This window comes from Capra hircus, chromosome 4, assembly GCF_001704415.2.
Source record: "Capra hircus breed San Clemente chromosome 4, ASM170441v1, whole genome shotgun sequence".
Lineage (NCBI taxonomy): Eukaryota > Metazoa > Chordata > Mammalia > Artiodactyla > Bovidae > Capra > Capra hircus.
The window spans coordinates 74020560-74042357 of record NC_030811.1 but is presented as its reverse complement, the minus strand read 5'-3'; the positions used below and the strand labels follow the sequence as shown (position 1 = coordinate 74042357).

Here is a 21798-nt window from a genome sequence, read left to right as displayed (position 1 = left end):
AGTTTATACTTAATATGCAATACATATAGTTTACATATAATTGCAATTTTTTTCTGGTTAAATACAATTGTGAGCGTACACTAGATATTGGTAGATTCAAAAAAGTTTTTCATATGCTATCTTTTTTTACCCGTAGACTGTTTTGGGTTGTTGCAGTTTTATTGATAGCTCCAGTTTGGCTACAGTAGTAAAAAGTTTCAGCTGTTCAGATTAACTCCCCTTCCTTCAGTTTTCCGAGTCGTGTGTCTGGCATCAGTATAAAATGTAGTAAGCTGCTCACTTGTGGTCTTTTTTTTTTTCCCCACTGGGACCTACTTAGAAAGCCTATCATTATTTCTAGTTTTATATTCTTTTATATAGATTGTCATAGTGTGTCTGTGTGTATAAATACTTAAAATCCAGATATTAATGCTCAGTTTGCTGTGATTTTAGGGCTCAGCTCCGGAGATTGATCCTTCGTCTGATGTTTCAAATTTTGGATGGGAGACAAAAATCAAAGCATGGATGGATCAATATGAAGAGGCAAATAATAACCAATATAGTGAGGGTGTTCAGAGGGAGGCACAAAGAATAGCTCTGAGATTGGGCAATGGAAATGACAAAAAAGAGATTAAATCAGATTTAAATACCAACAATTTGATCTTCAAACCTCCTGTAGAGGTAAGTATATCATTTGACAAAAGATGATAGAATAAGAATGTTTTCTACTGTGTGTTTTAAGTACTTAGACTGAATGCAATCTGGTTTTATTTTATTTATTTATTTAGGTTGTGCTGGGTCTTCATTGCTGCACACAGGCTTTCTCTAGTTACTCTGCATTGCAGTGCTCAAAGAGAAACTATTGCAGTGGTTTCTGTTAGTGCTGAGCAGACTCCAGGCAAGCGGGCTTCAGTATTTGCAGTACATGGGCTCAGTAGTTGTGGTTCTTGGGCTTAGTTGCTCCAAGGCATGTGGAATCTTCCCAGACCAGAGATTGAACCGTGTCCCTTGCACCGGTGGGCAAATTGTTATCCACTGTACCACCAGGAAAGTCCAGAAGCAATCTGGTTTAGTTAATCTCAACTTTTCTCCCATTGTAGAGCCATATACAAAAAAATAAGAAGATTCTGAAATCTGCAAAAGATTTGCCTCCTGATGCACTTATCATTGAATACAGAGGGAAGTTTATGTTGAGAGAACAGTTTGAAGCAAATGGATATTTCTTTAAGAGGTATATTTATTTCCCCATATTAGTTTTCTGTAGTTAAGTATTAAATTTTTGACTAATTTAACTATAATATGTATTTTGTTCTCTAAGTAATCATTTTAATATTTAAAACTATAGTGTGGTTGAACAGTGACTAATGATAACTTTTGAACCATGATAAAATATAACTACAAAAAAGATGCAGATGCATTCCTTAGAATCTTACCCATCCTATTTTGTTGATGTCTTAAAACAATCTACTTAAACTGTGGCAGTATAGTATAATGAAAATTTCTGATTACCTGATGTTATAAGGAACCCTTTCCATCTAGGATTGCTAGAACCTGCAAAGACCATTGGTGACCATGTCCTTCTTTTATCAGAGTATGTTAGATTTGGTCTTACATTATTGTCACCACTTTCAGCTCTGGCTTTCTTGGTACCGGAAGGACTTTGGAGGCCTCTTCTATCATTTGTGATTTGGGGGATGGGAATTGATGTGATCTTACGATAGCCATTGCATCCCCAAGGTCTGGAAGTATTTTTCTCTCTCTAGGGAAATAACATTCTCAACCTATATACTATAATTATTTAAGTATTTTGTATTGTTATAACTTGTGTTACTTAAGTTACAAAAGATATACAAGAATCTTTCCCTTTTACTTAACAGGTTTGATCTGAAACAGTGCTGTGACTCAAACACTTAAATGGAGTGATAGAAACTTTAATGACATCTCATTATGAATCCTTACATAAAGGCAGTAGTCATTCCCTTTTTATCATTGTTTGTCAATTTGAATTCCCACCTTGAACTAACTAATTTTCTTTGGTTTAGGTAAGGTTATAGGAGCAGGTAAAAATCTTATTAGCAAGAATTAGCCTAGTGGTTAAGAATGGATTCTGGTATCAGATTGCTGTATTCAAATCTTGGCCTTCCTACTTAATATGAGTCTTTTAGGAATTTCTTAAATTCAAAATGTTAATAGTTTCTAATCATTTCTTTTTTTGTAGACCATACCCTTTTGTTTTATTCTATTCTAAATTTCATGGCCTAGAAATGTGTGTTGATGCAAGGACTTTTGGGAATGAAGCTCGGTTCATCAGGCGTTCTTGTACACCCAATGCAGAGGTTAGCATACATAAATCCTTTGGGGAGGCAGGGGTAGGGAATGTGTGGAATCTGAGTATTAAAATTAAGCACAGAAGTCTGGTGGCCAAAAAAGATCACCAGTTTGAATCCACTGATGCATTTTCTAGTGCCTAGCATCTTTCCATTACAAAAATTAAGATGATACTGGCTGTGAGGTCTTCACTATTGAAGAAATAGTGATGTTCATTCTAAGAGAAAATATTGGACTTCTCTGTTCTGGAAGTTCTATTTATGAGTCAAATATATGCTCTGATTTGATCAAAGTTGATGACAAAGCTGAAAGCTAAAGTTGATTTTATATGTGCTTCTATAAAGTTTTTTTTTAGTTGTGATTTAGAAGTGGTATAGAAAATATTTCTGGTTTGTTTTTTCTCATACCCAAATAAACAGTTTATAGTTATATAATGTTACAGTTAGGAATGTAGGGTTTGAAGCCGGACTTGTAGGTTCATGTCTTCTATTTGACTTAACTAGCTTTGTATCCTTGTCTGTGCTTCAGTTTTATCTGTAAAAAGATGTGATGTGGACTAAAGGATTTAATGCATGTAGACTACGTACCTCGAACAGTGTGTACTGTAGAAAAGTATAGTGTTAAACCGTACTTTAACTGTTTACTTATAAACTGTATCATTACTTCTTTTCATTAAATCAAAGATGCCATCAGTTGTAAAACTCTGACTCAGAAATGTTAAAAGGTGAAAAAATTTGCATCATAGAACTGATGAAATAGAGTATTTTCATTTTGATGCTACCAGAGCCTGTATCAAACTTGCACTGATGTATACCTCCTTCCCAGTTGATAATCACTGATTTATGTACAAGTCTTTTTTTTTAATGTACAAGTCTTATAATTAATAGCGTATTTTCCATGTTCTATTTTGAATTACTTTGAAAAGAAAGTTTTCAAAATTTCATGATGAGTTGCTTCAAAGATAGAAAGTAATTTATAGAGATACAAAACTACTTCTGGAGATATAAAATTATTCTTTTACAGGTGAGGCATGAAATTGAAGATGGAACCATACATCTTTACATTTATTCTATACAGAGTATTCCAAAGGGAACTGAAATTACTATTGCCTTTGATTTTGACTATGGGAATTGGTAAGTTCAAGTCTGTTGTTTTGAAATAATTTCTAAATGTCCCTATAAAAATATAGGTATTGTCATTACTTTTATAGCATTTAATTTTTACTTACCATTCAGTTCAGTTCAGTCGCTCAGTTGTGTCCAACTTTTTGCGACCCCATGAATCGCAGCACGCCAGGCCTCCCTGTCCATCACCAGCTCCCTGAGTTCACCCAGACTCACATCCATCGAGTCAGTGATGCCATCCAGCCATCTCATCCTGGGTCGTCCCCTTCTCCTCCTGCCCCCAATCCCTCCCAGCATCAGAGTCTTTTCCAATGAGTCAACTCTTTGCATGAGGTGGCCAAAGTACTGGAGCTTCAGCTTTAGCATCATTCCTTCCAAAGAAATCCCAGGGCTGATCTCCTTTAGAATGGACTGGTTGGATCTCCTTGCAGTCCAAGGGACTCTCAAGAGTCTTCTCCAACACCACAGTTCAAAAGCATCAATTCTTCGGGGCTCAGCTTTCTTCACAGTCCAACTCTCATCCATACATGACCACTGGAAAAACCATAGCCTTGACTAGACGGACCTTAGTTGGCAGAGTAACGTCTCTGTTTTTCAACATGCTGTCTAGATTGGTCATAACTTTCCTTCCAAGGAGTAAGCATATTTTAATTTCATGGCTGCAGTCACCATCTGCAGTGATCTTAGAGCCCCCAAAAATAAAGTCTGACACTGTTTCCACTGTTTCCCCATCTATTTCCCATGAAGTGATAGGACCAGATGCCATGATCTTTGTTTTCTGAATGTTGAGCTTGAAGCCAACTTTTTCACTCTCCTCTTTCACTTTCTTCAAGAGGCTTTTTAGTTCCTCTTCACTTTCTGCCATAAGGGTGGTGTCATCTGTATATCTGAGGTGATTAATATTTCTCCCGGCAATCTTGATTCCAGCTTGTGTTTCTTCCAGTCCAGCATTTCTCATGATGTACTCTGCATATAATTTAAATAAGCAGGGTGACAATATACAGCCTTGACGTACTCCTTTTCCTATTTGGAACCAGTCTGTTGTTCCATGTCCAGTTCTAACTGTTGCTTCCTGACCTGCATACAGATTTCTCAAGAGGCAGGTCAGGTGGTCTGGTATTCCCATCTCTTTCAGAATTTTCCACAGTTTATTGTGATCCACACAGTCAAAGGCTTTGGCATAGTCAATAAAGCAGAAATAGATGTTTTTCTGGAACTCTCTTGCTTTTTCCATGATCCAGTGGATGTTTGCAATTTGATCTCTGGTTCCTCTGCCTTTTCTAAAACCAGCTTGAACATCTGGAAGTTCACGATTCACGTATTGCTGAAGCCTGGCTTGGGAAATTTTGAGCATTACTTTACTGTTATGTGAGATGAGTGCAATTGTGTGGTGGTTTGAGCATTCTTTGGCATTGCCTTTTTTTGGGATTGGAATGAAAACTGACCTTTTCCAGTCCTGTGGCCACTGCTGAGTTTTCCAAATTTGCTGGCATATTGAGTGCAGCACTTTCACAGCATCATCTTTCAGGATTTGAAATAGCTCCACTGGAATTCCATCACCTCCACTAGCTTTGTTCGTAGTGATGCTTTCTAAGGCCCACTTGACTTCACATTCCAGGATGTCTGGCTCTAGATGAGTGATCACACCATTGTGATTATCTGGGTCATGAAGATCTTTTTTCTACAGTTCTTCTGTGTATTCTTGCCACCTGTTCTGAATATCTTCTGCTTCTGTTAGGTCCATACCATTTCTGTCCTTTATCGAGCCCATCTTTGCATGAAATGTTCCCTTGGTATCTCTAATATTCTTGAAGAGATCTCTAGTCTTTCCCATTCTGTTCTTTTCCTCTATTTCTTTGCATTGATCGCTGAAGAAGGCTTTCTTATCTCTTCTTGCTATTCTCTGGAACCCTTCATTCAGATGCTTATATCTTTTCTTTTCTCCTTTGCTTTTCGCCTCTCTTCTTTTCACAGCTATTTGTAAGGCCTCCCCAGACAGCCATTTTGCTTTTTTTCATTTCTTTTCCATGGAGATGGCCTTGATCCCTGTCTCCTGTACAATGTCACGAACCTCATTCCATAATTCATCAGGCACTCTATCAGATCTAGGCCCTTAAATTTATTTCTCACTTCCACTGTATAATCATAAGAGATTTGATTTAGGTCATATCTGAATGGTCTAGCGGTTTTCCCTACTTTCTTCAATTTAAGTCTGAATTTGGCAATAAGGAGTTCATGATCCGAGCCACAGTCAGCTCCCGGTCTTGTTTTTGCTGACTGTATAGAGCTTCTCCATCTTTGGCTGCAGAGAATATAATCAGTCTGATTTTGGTGTTGACCATCTGGTGATGTCCATGTGTAGAGTCTTCTCTTGTGTTGTTGGAAGAGGGTGTTTGCTATGAGCAGTGCATTTTCTTGGCAAAACTCTTGTAGTCTTTGCCCTGCTTCATTCCATATTCCAAGGCCAAATTTGCCCGTTACTCCAGGTGTTTCTTAACTTCCTACTTTTGCATTCCAGTCCCCTATAATGAAAAGGACATCTTTTTTAAGTGTTAGTTCTAAAAGGTCTTGTAGGTCTTCATAAAACCATTCAACTTCAGCTTCTTCAGTGTTCCTGGTTAGGGTATAGACTTGGATTACCGTGATATTGAATGGTTTGCCTTGGAAACGAACAGAGATCATTCTGTCGTTTTTGAGATTGCATCCAAGTACTGCATGTTGGACTCTTTTGTTGACCATGATGGCTACTCCATTTCTTCTGAGGGACTCCTGCCCACAGTAGTTGATATAATGGTCATCTGAGTTAAATTTACCCGTTCCAGTCCATTTTAGTTCGCTGATTCCTAGAATGTTGATGTTCACTCTTGCCATCTCTTGTTTGACCACCTCCAATTTGCCTTGATTCATGGACCTGACATTCCAGGTTCCTATGCAATATTGCTCTTTACAGCATCGAACCTTGCTTCTATCACCAGTCTGCTACTGGTGCATACTTACCATTAGGCAATTTAAAATACCTGGAAACAAATATTTTGGTATCAGCTTCCATTATAGCATAGTTGCTTAACTCTTCTAAGTTTTTCTTATTTATGTATTGTAAAAAATAAAAATTCTAAATTTTCTTATTTATTGTTGTTATGTAATGCTTATAGTATAATAATTTGTAATCCTAATTCAGCAATACTGACATTGTTTATGTAAGAATTTTTTTCCTTTTCTTTCTTGTATTTTAGGTAGGGTGTGTAATTTTAGTCATTCAGTTAATTTGGTTAATCAATAGAAATGGATGATTTCACTTTTTGCCCCTCAAAAGAAAAGAAAAATTGTGCCAAATTTTCTTTGCAATATAAATTGAAAGGGTTTGTGGAGATCCTGCAAGGAAACTCTGAGAACTATTGTTCTGAAACACTAGGGGGTAAGAAAAGTTAATTCTGAGTATAAAAACTTCAATTTAAATTTTCAAAAAGCTTACTGTAAAAAATAATAACACACGTCCATGTAGGGAGTTCCCTGGTAACCTCATGGTTAGGATTCTTGGCTTTAACTGCCATGGCCTGGGTTCAGTCCCTGTTCAGGGAACGGAGATCCTGCAAGCTGTGTGAACGCCCCCCAAAAAGTCCATGTGCCTTCTTTCCAAATTAAGAAAACAAAACACTGTCCACTGAAGGCCCTCATGTTTAGCAGCCAGATTGCATTTCTATTCCCTCTTTCACCAGAGATAACTGCCATCTTTAATTTGGTGAGTTTAATGTTTTTACTGTGTCTTTAGATGTCCCTAAATAGTAACCAGTAATTTTGTATGTTTTAAAAATTTATGTAAGTTACTGTCTGTATTATTTTGCATTTACCTTTTCTCGTTCATTACTTTCATGAGATTCAGTTCTTTTGTTATGTGTAGCTCTAGTTCGTTACTTTCACTGCTGATGTGGACTTTTAGATTTTCAAAAAATGCTGCATCTGTACATGTTCTCCCCATGATAGGCACCTAGAGTTGTTTGGTGGTAGAATGTGTCCAAACTCAGTCTTTACTAGTTAAGGATGAATGACCAGTTTATATTCCCAAAGCTTTACTTCCTTGCAGCACTTCTTTACTGTACAACTTAAAAAATCAAAGTTAATCCATGTAGTATCTTTAAAAGTTTGTGTGGTATCTGTTTTACCTGGAGACATTTTTAATGCCCATTATGTTCTCTGTCAGTGAAATCTCTCTTTCTTCAGTGTGCATCTCTACTTGATTGTTGGAGTCAGATTTATCCTGATAACCAAAGTATTTCCTTTTTGGCTCTTTCTCCCCACCCCTACTCCGCCCCAAGGTTAAATTTCCCAATTTAGCATAATGGCTTTTTGCTCATTGCTTTGAGAGACTGTTTCCCGTAGTGGGTAAAAACACAAAAGCTTTTTATAATATGACTCTCTGGTTTCAAATCCTAGCTCAGTGACTTATGTTAGTTATAGAACCTTGAACCAGTTTCGTCATCTCTCTGCCTCATTACCTCATTATGAGAATAATACCACGTTACAGGAATGTTTAGAAGAGTAAGTTAACACATGTAAAAGGTTTCAAACAATTCCTGGTACAAAATAAGTGCTGAATAAATATTACCTGTTGCCGGTGTTACTATTTGCAGTTTTATTATCCTAAAATCACAAAGAAAATACCCAGAAAGAGTTAGTTTCTATTAATACCCCATTTGGAGAGTTGAAGGGTAGGGCATAATGTTTGCATTCTATCCTTGATTCACAGAATTAGGCAGTTTGATTTGTATCTTTCTACCAGTGTTGATCACTGATCATTGCAAAGAAATAGAGAAGAACAAGAGAATGGGAAAGACTAGAGATCTCTTCAAGAAAATTAGATACCAAGGGAACATTTCCTGCAAAGATGGGCTCAACAAAGGACATAAATTGTATGGATCTAACAGAAGCAAAAGATATTAAGAAGAGGTGGCAAGAATACACAGAAGAACCGTACAAAAAAGATCTTCATGACCCAGATAGTCACAGTAGTGTGGTCACTCACCTAGAGTCAGATATGCTGGAATGTGAAGACAAGTGGACCTTAGGAAGCATCCCTATGAACAAAGGTAGTGGAGGTGATGGAATTCCAGTGGAGCTATTTCAAATCCTGAAAGATGATGCTATGAAAGTGCTGCACTCAATATGTCAGCAAATTTGGAAAACTCAGCAGGACTGGAAAAGGTCAGTTTTCATTCCAATCACAAAGAAAGGCAATGGCAAAGAATGCTCAAACTACCACACAATTGTACTCATCTCACTCTAGTAAAGTAATGATCAAAATTCTCCCAGGCAGACTTCAACAGTACGTGAATCGTTAACTTCCAGATTGGTCAGGCTAGTTTTAGAAAAGTCAGAGGAACCAGAGATCAAGTTGCCAATATCCACTGGATCATGGAAAAAGCAAGAGAGTTCCAGAAAAACATCGGTTTCTGCTTTATTGACTATGCCAAAGCCTTTGACTGTGTGGATCACAATAATCTGTGGAAAATTCTTCAAGAGATGGGAATACCAGACCACCTGACCTGCCTCTTGAGAAATCTGTATGCAGGTCAGGAAGCAACAGTTAGAACTGGACATGGAACAACAGGCTGGTTCCAGATACGAAAAGGAATACATCAAGGCTGTATATTGTCACCCTGCTTATTTAACTTACATGCAGAGTACATCATGAGAAACGCTGGACTGGAAGAAACACAAGCTGGAATCAAGATTGCCGGGAGAAATATCAATAACTTCAAATATGCAGATGACACCACCCTTATGGCAGAAAGCGAAGAACTAAAGAGCCTCTTGATGAGAGTGAAAGAGGAGAGTGAAAAAGTTGGCTTAAAGCTCAGCATTCAGAAAACTCAGATCATGACATCCGGTCCCATCACTTCATGGCAAATAGGTGGGGAAACCGTGGCAGACTTTATTTTCTTGGGCTTCAAAATCACTGCAGATGGTGACTGCAGCCATGAAATTAAAAGGCGCTTACTCGTTGGAAGAAAGGTTATGACCAACCTAGACAGCATATTAAAAAGCAGGGTCATTACTTTGCCAACAAAGGTCTGTCTAGTCAAGGCTATGGTTTTTCCAGTAGTCATGTGTGGATGTGAGAGTTGGACTATAAAGAATTCGTAGTACCAAAGAATTGATGCTTTTGAACTGTGGTGTTGAAGACTCTTGAGACGCTTGGACTGCAAGGAGTTCCAATCAGTCCATCCTAAAGGAAATCAGTCCTGAATATTCATTGGAAGGACTGATGTTGAAGCTGAAACTCCAATACTTTGGCCACCTGATGTGAAAAACTGACTCTTTGGAAAAGACCCTGATGCTGGGAAAATTTGAAGGCAGGAGGAGAAGGGGATGACAGAGGATAAGATGATTGGATGGCATCACTGACTTGATGGACATGAGTTTGAGTAAACTCGGGGAGTTGGTGATGGACAGGGAGGCCTGGTGTGCTGCAGTCCATGGGGTCGCAAAGAGTCAGACACGACTGAGCGACTGAACTGAACCAGTGTTGAACATGAAATGAGCAGGACTATTAGAAACTTGGAAAAGTAAATTATTTTTTATTGTGCTGCTGCTGCTGCTAAGTCACTTCAGTTGTGTCCAATTCTGTGCGACCCCATAGACGGCAGCCTACCAGGCTTCCCCATCCCTGGGATTCTCCAGGGAAGAACACTGGAGTGGGTTGCCATTTCCATCTCCTGCATGAAAGTGAAAAGTGAAAGTGAAGTCGTGAACAAACATTAAACTATTCAAAACATGCAAGATGGGAGACTTCTCTTATTGTATAATTCCAGTTTGGGCATTCAACCTGTATCCAGGAAATGGACTAATAAATCTTGGTGGTAGACATAAAGAAGGCAGAAAGTTAAGAAAACTGAAGTGCTCAAACTGTGATCTTTGGACTCAGATAGACCTGTATTTGAATGTCTTCGCTACTACTTAATGTGTGACTTTGGACAAGATACTAACCATCTGTAAAATGGGAGTAATAATTATCACTACTGTGAAGATAAGAAAATGCAATTATTTTTCAAGCTTACATTTATTTGAAACAGGGAATACTTCAGGGCAAAGGAATGAAGGCTCAATTTTTTATCAAGGTAGCTTTTTAAAGAACTCTGGTTATTGAAATCATTCCTTTAAGACAAACTAGTTAAGGTTTGGTATTTATTTACCTAGAGTTTTTTAATTTAAGTCAGATTTAGAGTATTTTATCATTTTCTGCATATATATTTTATAACTCGCTGAATTAAACTTTTGTTTTTTGGCCTTGATATAAGCCATGGTATCATTTTACTTAAAAAGACTTATTTTAGCTTACAGTTTTGTTTTGTTTTTTTCCTTCTATAAACCATCACTGGTGATCCTTATGATTGGTTCTTCTAATTATTATATTGGTTTTATGAGAAAATAAAATTTATTTTGTCATAGTTAACAGGGATGAAAATTAATGAAAAGGAGTGCTTATAATTAGTAATAGCATAGAGTTTTATAGAGTTACAGCTTAAGGTGGATTAGAAAATTTTACAGTTTATTTCTTGAATAAATATTTAAGTGATTTTCTTTCCAGTAAGTACAAGGTGGATTGTGCATGCCTCAAAGAAAATTCAGAGTGCCCTGTTCTGAAACGTAGTTCTGAATCCACGGAGAACATCAATAGCGGTTATGAGACCAGAAGGAAGAAAGGCAAAAAAGAAAAGGATATTTCAAAAGAAAAAGACACACAAAATCAGAATATTACTCTGGATTGTGAAGGAACAACGAACAAAATGAAGAGCCCAGAAACTAAACAGAGAAAGCTTTCTCCACTGAGACTGTCAGTATCGAATAATCAGGTACTGAATTTTATTATTTTAGGACTAACTGGGTTTTTGGTGTTTTTTTTTTTTACATTTTAGTTATATATTTATTTTTGCTTGCACTGAGTCTTTGTTGATAAGTGCAGGCTTTCTCTAGTTACGGGGAGGGAGCTAGTCTTCATTGTGGTACATGGGCTTCTCCTTGCAGTGGCTTTTCTTTTTGTGGAGCATTGGTTCCAGGCAAATAGGCTCAGTAGTTGTGGCCTGGGGCTCTAGAGCACAGACTCCAATAGTTGTGGTACCTGGGGTTAGTTGCTCCACAGCAACTAACTGGACCAGGGATCTTCCTGGAATCTTCCCAGACTAGAGATCAAACCTGTGTCCCCTACATTGGCAGGCAGTTTTTTATCCACTGTACCACCAGGAAGTCCTCTACTGACTCTTGATGACAGAAATTAACAGAAGAAAATTAATTTGTGATATTTTAAACTTTTTTTTAATGTAAAATAGCTTAAAATTAAGTTCATTTTACTATTTAATGAAGTATACTTATAAACATAAAACACAGATTCTGCCAGAATTTGTACAATATTTGTTAAACTATTAAGGAATAGCTCACACAGGAAATCCTTGTAGAATTGAATATAAGATTTTTCTAAGACTGGGTAATTTAAACATTTTTTCCAGATGACACTGTTCTTATGTTTATAATAAATGTTCTTATTTATTAAGAACTCTAAAATCTTAAGCCATAATGTTTCTTTTGATTTGGGACATGCATACATGTGTGCATGCTAAGTCACTTCAGTCGTGTCTGACTCTCTGTGACCCTGGGGACTATACCCGCCAGGCTCCTCTGTCCATAGGATTTTCCAGGCACGAATACTGGAGTGGGTTGCCATCCCCTCCTCCAGGGGATCTTCCTGACCCAGAGATCAAACCCCTGTCTCTTAGGTCTCCTGCATTGGCTAGCAGGAGGTAGGTTCTTTATAGATAGCGCCACATGGGAAGCCCAATATTTGGGACATAATGAAATATATTCTCTAAGTGTGACATAAGATTTTTGAGAGGAAATTCTCTTAAAAATATGTAAGATAAATTTGGGGAAAGAGTTTGGCTTGTTCTGCTTCACCAGCAAGTATTTTGTTATATGCCCTCTTAAACAAGTGGAAAGACCTTTTAAATGTGAAGATTAAGTAAGATTTTATTCATCTCCAGTGTCTTATTTTCATAAGTTTTCCTTAAGTTTTAAATTGAACAGATATCTACTGAGCACTTGGTATTTTGTGGGCACTAGGTTTTGTGAAATAATATATATGTTTATGTGTTGGGAAGAACATAAACCTAAGGCTTTGTGGTCTCTATAGATATTATTATTGACTAGAATTTTTAAAAACATTATTTGATTGCAGGATTTTGAAAAGTTAAAATTTCTGAAATGAATTTAAGAACAATTTTTATGTTTAATTAGCTCAGGATGAAAGTTATTTAAAATACATTGTTCAGTGTCTGTAGTTTGTAGATGGAGGAGTAGATTCTTAAAGCAGTCTTTCCATCTTTCAGGAACCAGATTTTATTGATGATATAGAAGAAAAAACTCCCATCAGCAATGAGGTAGAAATGGAGTCTGAGGAACAGATTGCAGAGAGGAAAAGGAAGATGGTAAGTTGGAAGGCCAGTAGCAGCTTCACGCTGTCACTTGTGTTTAGTGACATTGTTCTTCCCAGAATACTTGTTGCTGCCTTTAGGTGGGCCTTCACCCTGTTCTTTGAAAGTAGCAAACAGGATGGTGTCACCGAGCATTTCTCTTTGGCTTTGTCATTACCATTCAAGTAACTTCCACTAATCTTTTGTATTTTTACTGTATGTTCACTAGACAATTTAGAATTTGTAACATTTATGAAATACGTTTAACATTTTTGAAGCAGTGTACTGTTAATAAATTTTAATGCCAGAATTACTGTTCAAAATGTTTTTCATTATTTAACTAAATGTATCTTTTTTCTTCATAATGTAAAACAAAAATGGAGTTTAAAAGATAATAGCACTAACATGATTTATGCAAAAAGATACTGGCAACTGCTATTTCTGTATCTCATACTGCTATCATAAAATGAGGTTTTCATTAAAAAAAGTTTGGCATTTATACTGCTTGTATTATTTATTTGCAAATACCTGTATAAAAACTAGGACAAGATATTTTCTTAAAAATCCATGGTAATTTAGCAATTGATATAATGTCTAGGCCAGTTAAGAAAATATTGTGATATAATTTGCCTTAAGATTTGAAAATGTCTTCATTTACCAACTGATGATCTTAGTGTGGGTTTTCCCCACTCCCTTTTTATATGCTTCCTCATTTCCTGTTCAGTGATCGTGTCGTGTGTCATGGACTCTCAAGTGTCACTATGCTTGGTGGTAGTATCTTTGGATTTTGGTCATTTGTAGGCCTGCTTAAAGTAACTGTTTTGTTGCCTTCATGGTCATTACTCTAACATTGATGTATTGTTGATATTCAAAACTGCAAAAAGTGGTGCCAAACTGTTCCGCAGCCTCAGGGTTTCAGAAGCACTGCTCTGATAGGACGAGGGTAGTGTTAGGAATAGGAAAGAAGGAAAACACAGGAGAAAAAATATTGGTGGTTGCTTATAAAGAAAAAGGAGTTTTACCTCTACCTAGAGAAATTATCTTGACCCTTTCCTAAGATTCATTTACATCTAATAAATTACCTATACCTACTCCAAATACCTATGGCCCTTTTTTGACTTGATTTTCAATATTGTCCTATTTCATTCCACAGTTGTCATAGCTTTGTCTTTGTAATAATCCTGGAGAAGCTTTTATTTTATTTATTTATTTTTTATTTTACTTTACAATACTGTATTGGTTTTGCCATACATTGACATGAATCTGCCATGGGTGTACATGAGAGAAGCTTTTAGAAGATCACTTTATACTATAACTGGTTTCTGTTTGAGGCATGTGTCTGGTAAAAATATGGCTTTAAAGGATATAACAGTGCTTGGGGATGGTGGGGGTGGGGATAGGGGCTGGAAATGGGCAATGGGGAAAAAAAAGAAACTCAGACCTGGAGATTTGTTATATGACTCTGGGGTTGATTTAAAAATACTTTCTTTTAGTATTGCAAAAGTTATGGACACCCATAACATCCTCATTTTCAGATCCCAGTAGAAAATACAAATGCCTTTTATTGAACATGATGGTACTTTGAATAGGTAGATAAAAATGCCTTCTTGGGAATCCATTTTTGTCCTGATGTTGTCTACTAGTATGCTATATTGACAAATGAATACTTCATGTTTTTATATCTATTTTAGCATACTCATTTTAATATCAGTATTTTTCATAGGAATAAACAAATTTCAGTATTTAGAATTTGTCTGGTATTTTGAAGGGGTGTGAAATTTTTTTATTGAAGTATAGTTGATGTATAGTGTTATATAAGCTACAGGTGTACAATATAGTGATTCATAATTTTTAAATGTTAAACTCCATTTATAGTTGTTATAGAACATTGGCTATATTCCCTGTGTTGTACATTATATCCTTATGGCTTATTTTATCGCTAGCAGTTTGTACCTCTCAATCCCTTATCGTTATATTTCCCCACCTCCTCCTCTTCTCTCCTCACTGGTAACTGCTAGTTTGTTTTTTATATCTGTGAGTCTGCTTTTTTCTTATATTTACCAGTTGTATTTTTTAGATTCTACGTATAAGTGATAACAGTATTTGTTTTCCTCTGAACTTCACTTAGCGTAATATCCTCCAAGTCCATTCATGTTGCTATAAATGGTAAATTTTCATTTTTTATGGGTGAATAGTATTCCATTGATGTGTGTATGCACGTGCATATGTCTGTATCGCATCTGTATCCATTCATCTGTTGATGGACACTTAGGTTTCTTTTGTATCTTGACAATTACAAATAATGCTGCTATGAACATTGGGGTACATGTATCTTTTCAAATTAGTGGTTTTGTTTCCTTTAAATACTGAGGAATGGAATTGCTGGATCATGGTTTTAATTTTTTGAGGAACCTCCATGCTGCTTTCCTTAGTGACTGCACCAATTTACATTCCCACCAACAGTGTATGAGAGTACCCTTTTGTCATACATAACAGTGTATGACAGTCCATGGAATTCTTTCACCCAGAATACTGGAGTGGGTAGCCTTTCCCTTCTCCAGGGGATCTTCCCAACCCATGGATTGAACCCAGGTCTCTTGTACTGCAGGCAGATTCTTTATCCGCTAAGCCACAAGGGAAGCCTGAGAATACTGGAGTGGGTAGCCTATCCCTTTTCTAGCGGATCTTCCAGAGTTCCCTTTTGAAAAAAGTTATTTTAAAATCCTTGGCTCTGTAACCTGTAGCCTTCAAAGTCACTGTAATGTTGTTCTGTTGTAATTTCAATATTTGCCTTGATGTTTTAATTATAGAATTTTTGCTATACTCAAATGAGAATGCAAAAGCATGCATCTTAAGAATCCATAAGCAGTTGCCATGACCCCCCAAGTATTACTATTTGTAGTATATTCTGAAATATTTTGCTCAGAAAAGTTTAAATGCTAATCAGCCTTTATTAATCTACACACTCCCCTGATAGCTCAGTTGGTAAAAAATCTGCCTGCAGTGCAGGAGATCCTGGTTCAATTCCTGGGTCAGGAAGATCTGCTGGAAAAGGGATAGACTACCCACTCCTGTATTCTCAGGCTTCCCTTATGGCTTAGTGGAGAAAGAATCCGCCTGCAATACAAGAGACTTGGGTTTGATCCCTGGGTTGGGAAGATCCCCTGGAAAAAGGAAAGGCTACCCACTCCAGTATTCTGGCCTGGAGAATTCCATGTACTGTATAGTCCATGGGGTCCTAAAGAGTAGGACACAACTGAGTGACTTTCACTTTCTTCATAGTCTAGTGTTTGTCTTTTATACTAGGTTATAGGCTAGGTTGAAGACTTCCCTGCTGGCTCAGACGGTAAAGCGTCTGCCTACAATGTGGGAGACCCAGGTTCAATCCCTGGGTCGGGAAGATCTCCTGGAGAAGGAAATGGCAACCCACTCCAGTATTCTTGCCTGGAAAATCCCAGGACGGTGGAACCTGGTAGGCTACAGTCCATGGGGTCACAAAGAGTCGGACACGACTGAACAACTTCATAGGCTGGGTTATCATCAGTAAGTAGAAAGATAGGTCAACTCCTGAGAAACTTAGGTCAATCTCATTTAAATTTTCTCCTGGACAGGACAGACTTTATTATAAGAGATACCAGTCCTCATGAGATTGGGGTATAAAAAAAGTCAGACTTTCCTCCTCTATAAGTACCATGTAATATCCAGATTCAAATGTACTTCTGCCTATCCTTTTGTAGTACAGCTTGAACCATATGAAATTTTTGAGGATAGTTTTTACTTACATAAATGGCAGTTCCATACAATATTAGTATGTTGCTTAATATTAGTATGTTGCTTGGTCTTCAAAAATAGCACCAGTGTCTATGTGTTTTGGTTGCTGCTTAAGAGTGGAAGACAGTGTCTCTGCCTTCAACAGTGTAAAGGAGATACAAGACTGGTGACTTAATGGCTGGAGGGTTCAGAGGCCATTTCATGAACTAGGTAGAATTTACGATGGACCTTATGATGTTTAGTAAATAAGTACAGATTAGTTTGTGGCTCACTTGTGTGGAATTGAATGGGTTATTTCTCTAGGGGAAATAGCCTGGAGGTGGTTATGTGATAAATCACATTTGGCTGGAATTTGTAGGCTGGTTTTTTAGTTGAGGTGTGGGGAGGGATATAGGGTAATAAGATTGGTTGGTTGTAGATCATATGAAATGCTAAATGATTAAGATTTTATGGAAGAATATTCAAATCATTATATGTCCAGGATAGGAAGCCATTCATTTATTAACAGCTTCCTTTTTCCTTCATTATGGTTTGTCCCTTCCCCTCCCTTTAAGAATTTATTACCTGCTTACAAAAGCTAACTTGTGGCTAAATGGTGTGGAACCGAACAGATGGTTATTAGACATTTTCTCTTTAGCAAAAGATACTTGTCAGTGGGTTGAAACTGACTTGGGAGAATCTTACAGTCATTCTAGTTAAGCTGAAATACAGTGGGTTAAAACACAGGAAGTTGTAAGTCAGCTGGTTGCTTATACTTACCTGGTTCTAAAACCGGGACTCCCCCAGTTCCTTGGTAGTTGAGGTTAGGTGGCCATAACCTTGAGAAAGGTTAAGTGTATAGAAGGGGGTTTGATATTGGGAAGTGGTTCATGGGGTCACAAAGAGTCGGACACGACTGAGCAACTGAACTGAACCTTATTTTCATGAACTAGCAGGTGATAAAAACTATAAAACTTTGGAAAGATTTAAATTAAAAAGGTTTTCTTCCCCTCTTCTGCCCCATTTATAATTAAATGAAAATAACCTCCTTTATATATAGTATCTTCTAACATTGTGTTTTCAGAATAATTTTCCACAACCTTATGGGAAGACTGTACCCTCGGAATAGTCTGGGTAATATTTGATGACTCTTGGTGACCACTCCAGTACTCTTGCCTGGAAAATCCCATGGATGGAGGAGCCTGGTGGGCTGCAGTCCATGGGGTCACTAAGAGTCGGGCACGACTGAGCGACTTCACTTTCACTTTTCACTTTCATGCATTGGAGAAGGAAATGGCAACCCACTCTAGTATTCTTGCCTGGAGAATCCCAGGGACAGAGGAGCCTGGTGGGCTGCCGTCTGTGGGGTTGCACAGAGTCGGACACGACTGAAGTGACTTAGCAGCAGGCGACCCCATGGACTATACAGTCAATGGAATTCTCCAGGCCAGAATACTGGAATGGGTAGCCTTTCCCTTCTCTAGGGGATTCTGCCAACCCAGGAATTGAACTGAGGTCTCCTGCATTGCAGGTGGATTCTTTACCAGCTGAGCCACCAGGGAAGCCCAAGAATACTGGAGTGGGTAGTCTATTCCTTCTCCAGCGGATCTTCCTGATCCAGGAGTCGAACCAGGGTCTCCTGCATTGCAGGGGGATTCTTTACTAGGGAAGCCTGTGGTTCCAGTGGTCGTCACACTTAGGAGGAGAGAAGTTTGAGACCAACAAAGGGTATGAAAGAATAGTCACCTAGGTGTGAAGTTCTTGAACCTATTAAGCATTTAGGACAATCTAAAATTAACTGTGTATCACTAAAATATAAATTGCATAAGGGCAAGGATTTGTAGTTTTATTCATTGTCACAGTCATAGCTTCTAGGGAATAAAAGATGTCTGGCTTTTGTAAAAGTAGGTGGTCAATAAATGAGCTAAACACTAAATTTTCCTGGCTGCCATTTGAAGAAGGCTATATAGATACGCCCGTGAGTGTGAATTAAGTGAAGCTTCCTTATAGTCCAGGCAGTGCCCTTGAGGTCTTACCAGGATGCAGGATTCTCCAGTTTTCTCAATATTGACCTTCCACATCAAAAAGTATTCCATGGAATTCTAAGATGTTTTGTGAAAGAGCTTTGTGGCTAGTTGAGTTTAGTAAACAATCTACCTTGTCCCCAACTTGGAGATTTCTAGTATACGTGGTGTGTTTAAATGCTCTTGAGAAATTCTGTTTGTCAGCATTTCCTAAACTTGTATTAATACATCCTTGCAGTTTGTTTTGGTGTTGACACCTTTGTCATACCACAAGTTTTCATTCCATAGAAAAAAATATACTCTAGAGAAAACTGCTCTGTAGCATCCATGCTCTTACTAATGCCTCCAGGAAGTGACTTGGTTTAGATCACTTTAGAAGATGTAAAAGGATTTCTGATAATAAAAGGTAAAATATAAGCAGGGTAAATCTGCCAGAAAAGTCATGTGACATATATTGTTCATCTCATTTTTTCTCTCCTCACAGCATTAATGCTGATTGCTAGTTTTAATTTTCTAAGGTCCCATTTTCTCTCATCACTGTTTAGGAATTATATCTTCAAATATGAGTAATGAATGGGTAACTAATCATAGTATTGAATAGCAAAAAGGAACCTATTTATTTGTATAGGTTTTCTGTTCAAACACAATGAGGATATTCAGCTTCAGCTGCCTTAATTAAATCAAGATTTCCAAAATCTTGCTTAAAGATTTCATTACATGCCTTCAAATAATAGTGATATACATGGTTTATATAGTGTATACACAATATAGTATATATAATGTGTATATAGTGTATACACAATACAAAAATTTGAATGTTTGTTATATGCTGAGCACCATCTAAAGTACTGGTGAACAAAGAAGGCAAGGGTCCTGTTCTGGAGCAGCTTTCATGGAGGACGGGGTATAAAGAAAAACATCAAACAAGAAACAGCACTATGAGGTTAAACTAAATCATGTGGTAGAGAAGAAATGGAGATATTCTTATGGAACAATTTTATTGGTAAGCAATAATCTTACCCATTTTTAACTCCTTTTTGGAAGGATAAGGGAAGTTATTTGAATAAAGTATGAAAGTGTTAGTCATTCAGTTGTGTCCAACTCTTTGCAATCCCGTGGACTGTAGCCTGCCACACTCCTCTCACCATGGAATTCTCCAGGCAAGAATATTGGTGTGGGTAGCCATTCGTTTCTCCCGAGGATCTGCCCAGCACAGGGATCAAACCCGGGTCTCCTGCATTGCAGGCAGATTCTTTTACTGTCTGAGCCACCAGAGAAGCCCCTAGTTGAGTAAGAAGTCTTTTCATTTCTCTATTTCAAGATTGTAATAGAGTAATTAGGCAGGTTGGCCCTGCCATTTCCCTTTCCTTTAAAAGGTAACTTTGTTGTTTTAAAGAGCTACTTCCTACTTGGTGGCAAGGTAAAAAAAGAAAAAAGTACATCACAAGTACCTAAATGTCTTCATTTTCTGTATCCTTCTTAATTCTTACATCCTACTAGCAGATTTCCTTCCAAAGCTACTGTAAGGCATCTGCAGGGCATAAACTTATTTTCACTCTGCTTCAAATTACCAAATGTCTCTAATTGTAGTGAATTTTAACGGCTTACTCAGTTTATATTTTCACTGTGATATTGACAACTTTAATTGATGTTCTTTATTTATGTAATTCTTGAACTATATGGACTTTAGGCTTTCATTCACCATTTGTTGAATAGGGGGCTTAGACAGGAAGATATCTGTAATCTCTTCCAAATACAAAGTTACGTGATTCCAAATTACATGTCCTCCAGTGTGTTTACACTGAAGTAAACACTTAAGTGTTTACACTTAGTGAAGCGCTAAGTTGGAATAAAAATTCTCCCTGAACCCATCCTTTAAATGATTAAAATCCTATAATGGGATATTATTAAGCACTTTCTTACAAAGTTTTCTGCTGACAAAAACTACTCTTTATGCATTACTGTAAAGCACAAACTGAGAAATAAGTCATAAAAGCCATCTGTAGATCTCATCAGAGATCTCTCATAGTTTACTTTAGCACCTAACCCTCCAGCAATAACAGTGTGTCAATTCATCCCTGTCTGATTCTGATTCTGTATTAGGGTCTAACAATTGCCAAGCTCACAGAGAATAAAAGTGACTTTTTGAGGTCTCAGCAGTCACTGGCTTGGAAAGAGTGTGGATAATTTAACAACCACATCCTAGTGGTAGACTGACATGACAAGTATCACCTAAACTACATCAAGCAAGCCCTGATTGTTAGGGTCTATGGACAGTCTGCTGGGGCTAATTAAGACTCCTAATTTCTAGTCCCCTGCACAATCAGCTATAATTATCTCAAGCAACATATAAAACCTTATTTTTCAGTTAGATCTATAAAGTGGACGGTAAATTTTCAGTCATTAGATAGTGTATACGCGGTTGTGTGTGTTGTCAAAGAATGTATTAAATTCTTGAATATACAAGCTGAATGACGTGGAGTTTAAAAGTAGATTAGTAACTAATTTTTTTCACATAATCAAAAGTGTTTACATTTTCTAATGTGTGTTTTTAAAACGAAGCTAGGTTAAAGCTATTAGGATACCTGTTTAGTGCTTTCAGTTAATAGTTGAAGTAACTGTAGGAAGAGTTACGCTTTTTATGTAATATGTCATTGGTTGGTAATTGGAAAGAAGAGCCAATCGGAAGCCAGGAAACTTGGATAACAATTATGGTTCTGCCTTTTAGAGATTCACTTAATATACATGGGCTTTGGAAATGGCAACCCACTCCAGTACTCTTGCCTAGAGAATCCCATAGACGGAGGAGCCTGGTGGGCTACAGTCCATGGGGTCGCAAAGAGTCGGACACGACTGAGCGACTTCACTTTCATTTTCACTTTCGGTTTCTTCACCAATGTAGGACTGATTATTTTTAAGATCCTGACTAGCTTAAAAAGATTGAGTCATCTTTAAATAATGGATTTTGCTTTACTGTCAGTTATATTTGTTCAATTTTTAAATGAATGAATTTTGTCTTTACACCAAATAATTTTATCTCTGACTCTTACTCTAAAACAAGTGAATAATGGATAATGTCAAAGACACTTCTTTTTGCATAAATTCGTATTTATCTTAGAAAACCTTGAATAA

The 21798-nt window shown here is 37.3% G+C and overlaps 1 protein-coding gene across 5 annotated transcripts in view; it reads left to right on the top strand.

The window, feature by feature from the left end:
• Positions 1-21798, top strand: part of KMT2E (lysine methyltransferase 2E) — a 92887-nt gene that overhangs the window by 56586 nt on the left and 14503 nt on the right. For all 5 annotated transcript variants that reach the window (XM_018047246.1, XM_018047249.1, XM_018047245.1 and 2 more), the window contains 6 exons: positions 433-660; positions 1080-1210; positions 2198-2315; positions 3331-3440; positions 11017-11281; positions 12809-12907. In XM_018047246.1, the coding sequence (XP_017902735.1) occupies positions 433-660; positions 1080-1210; positions 2198-2315; positions 3331-3440; positions 11017-11281; positions 12809-12907 (951 nt within the window). The remainder of the gene's footprint in view (positions 1-432; positions 661-1079; positions 1211-2197; positions 2316-3330; positions 3441-11016; positions 11282-12808; positions 12908-21798) is intronic.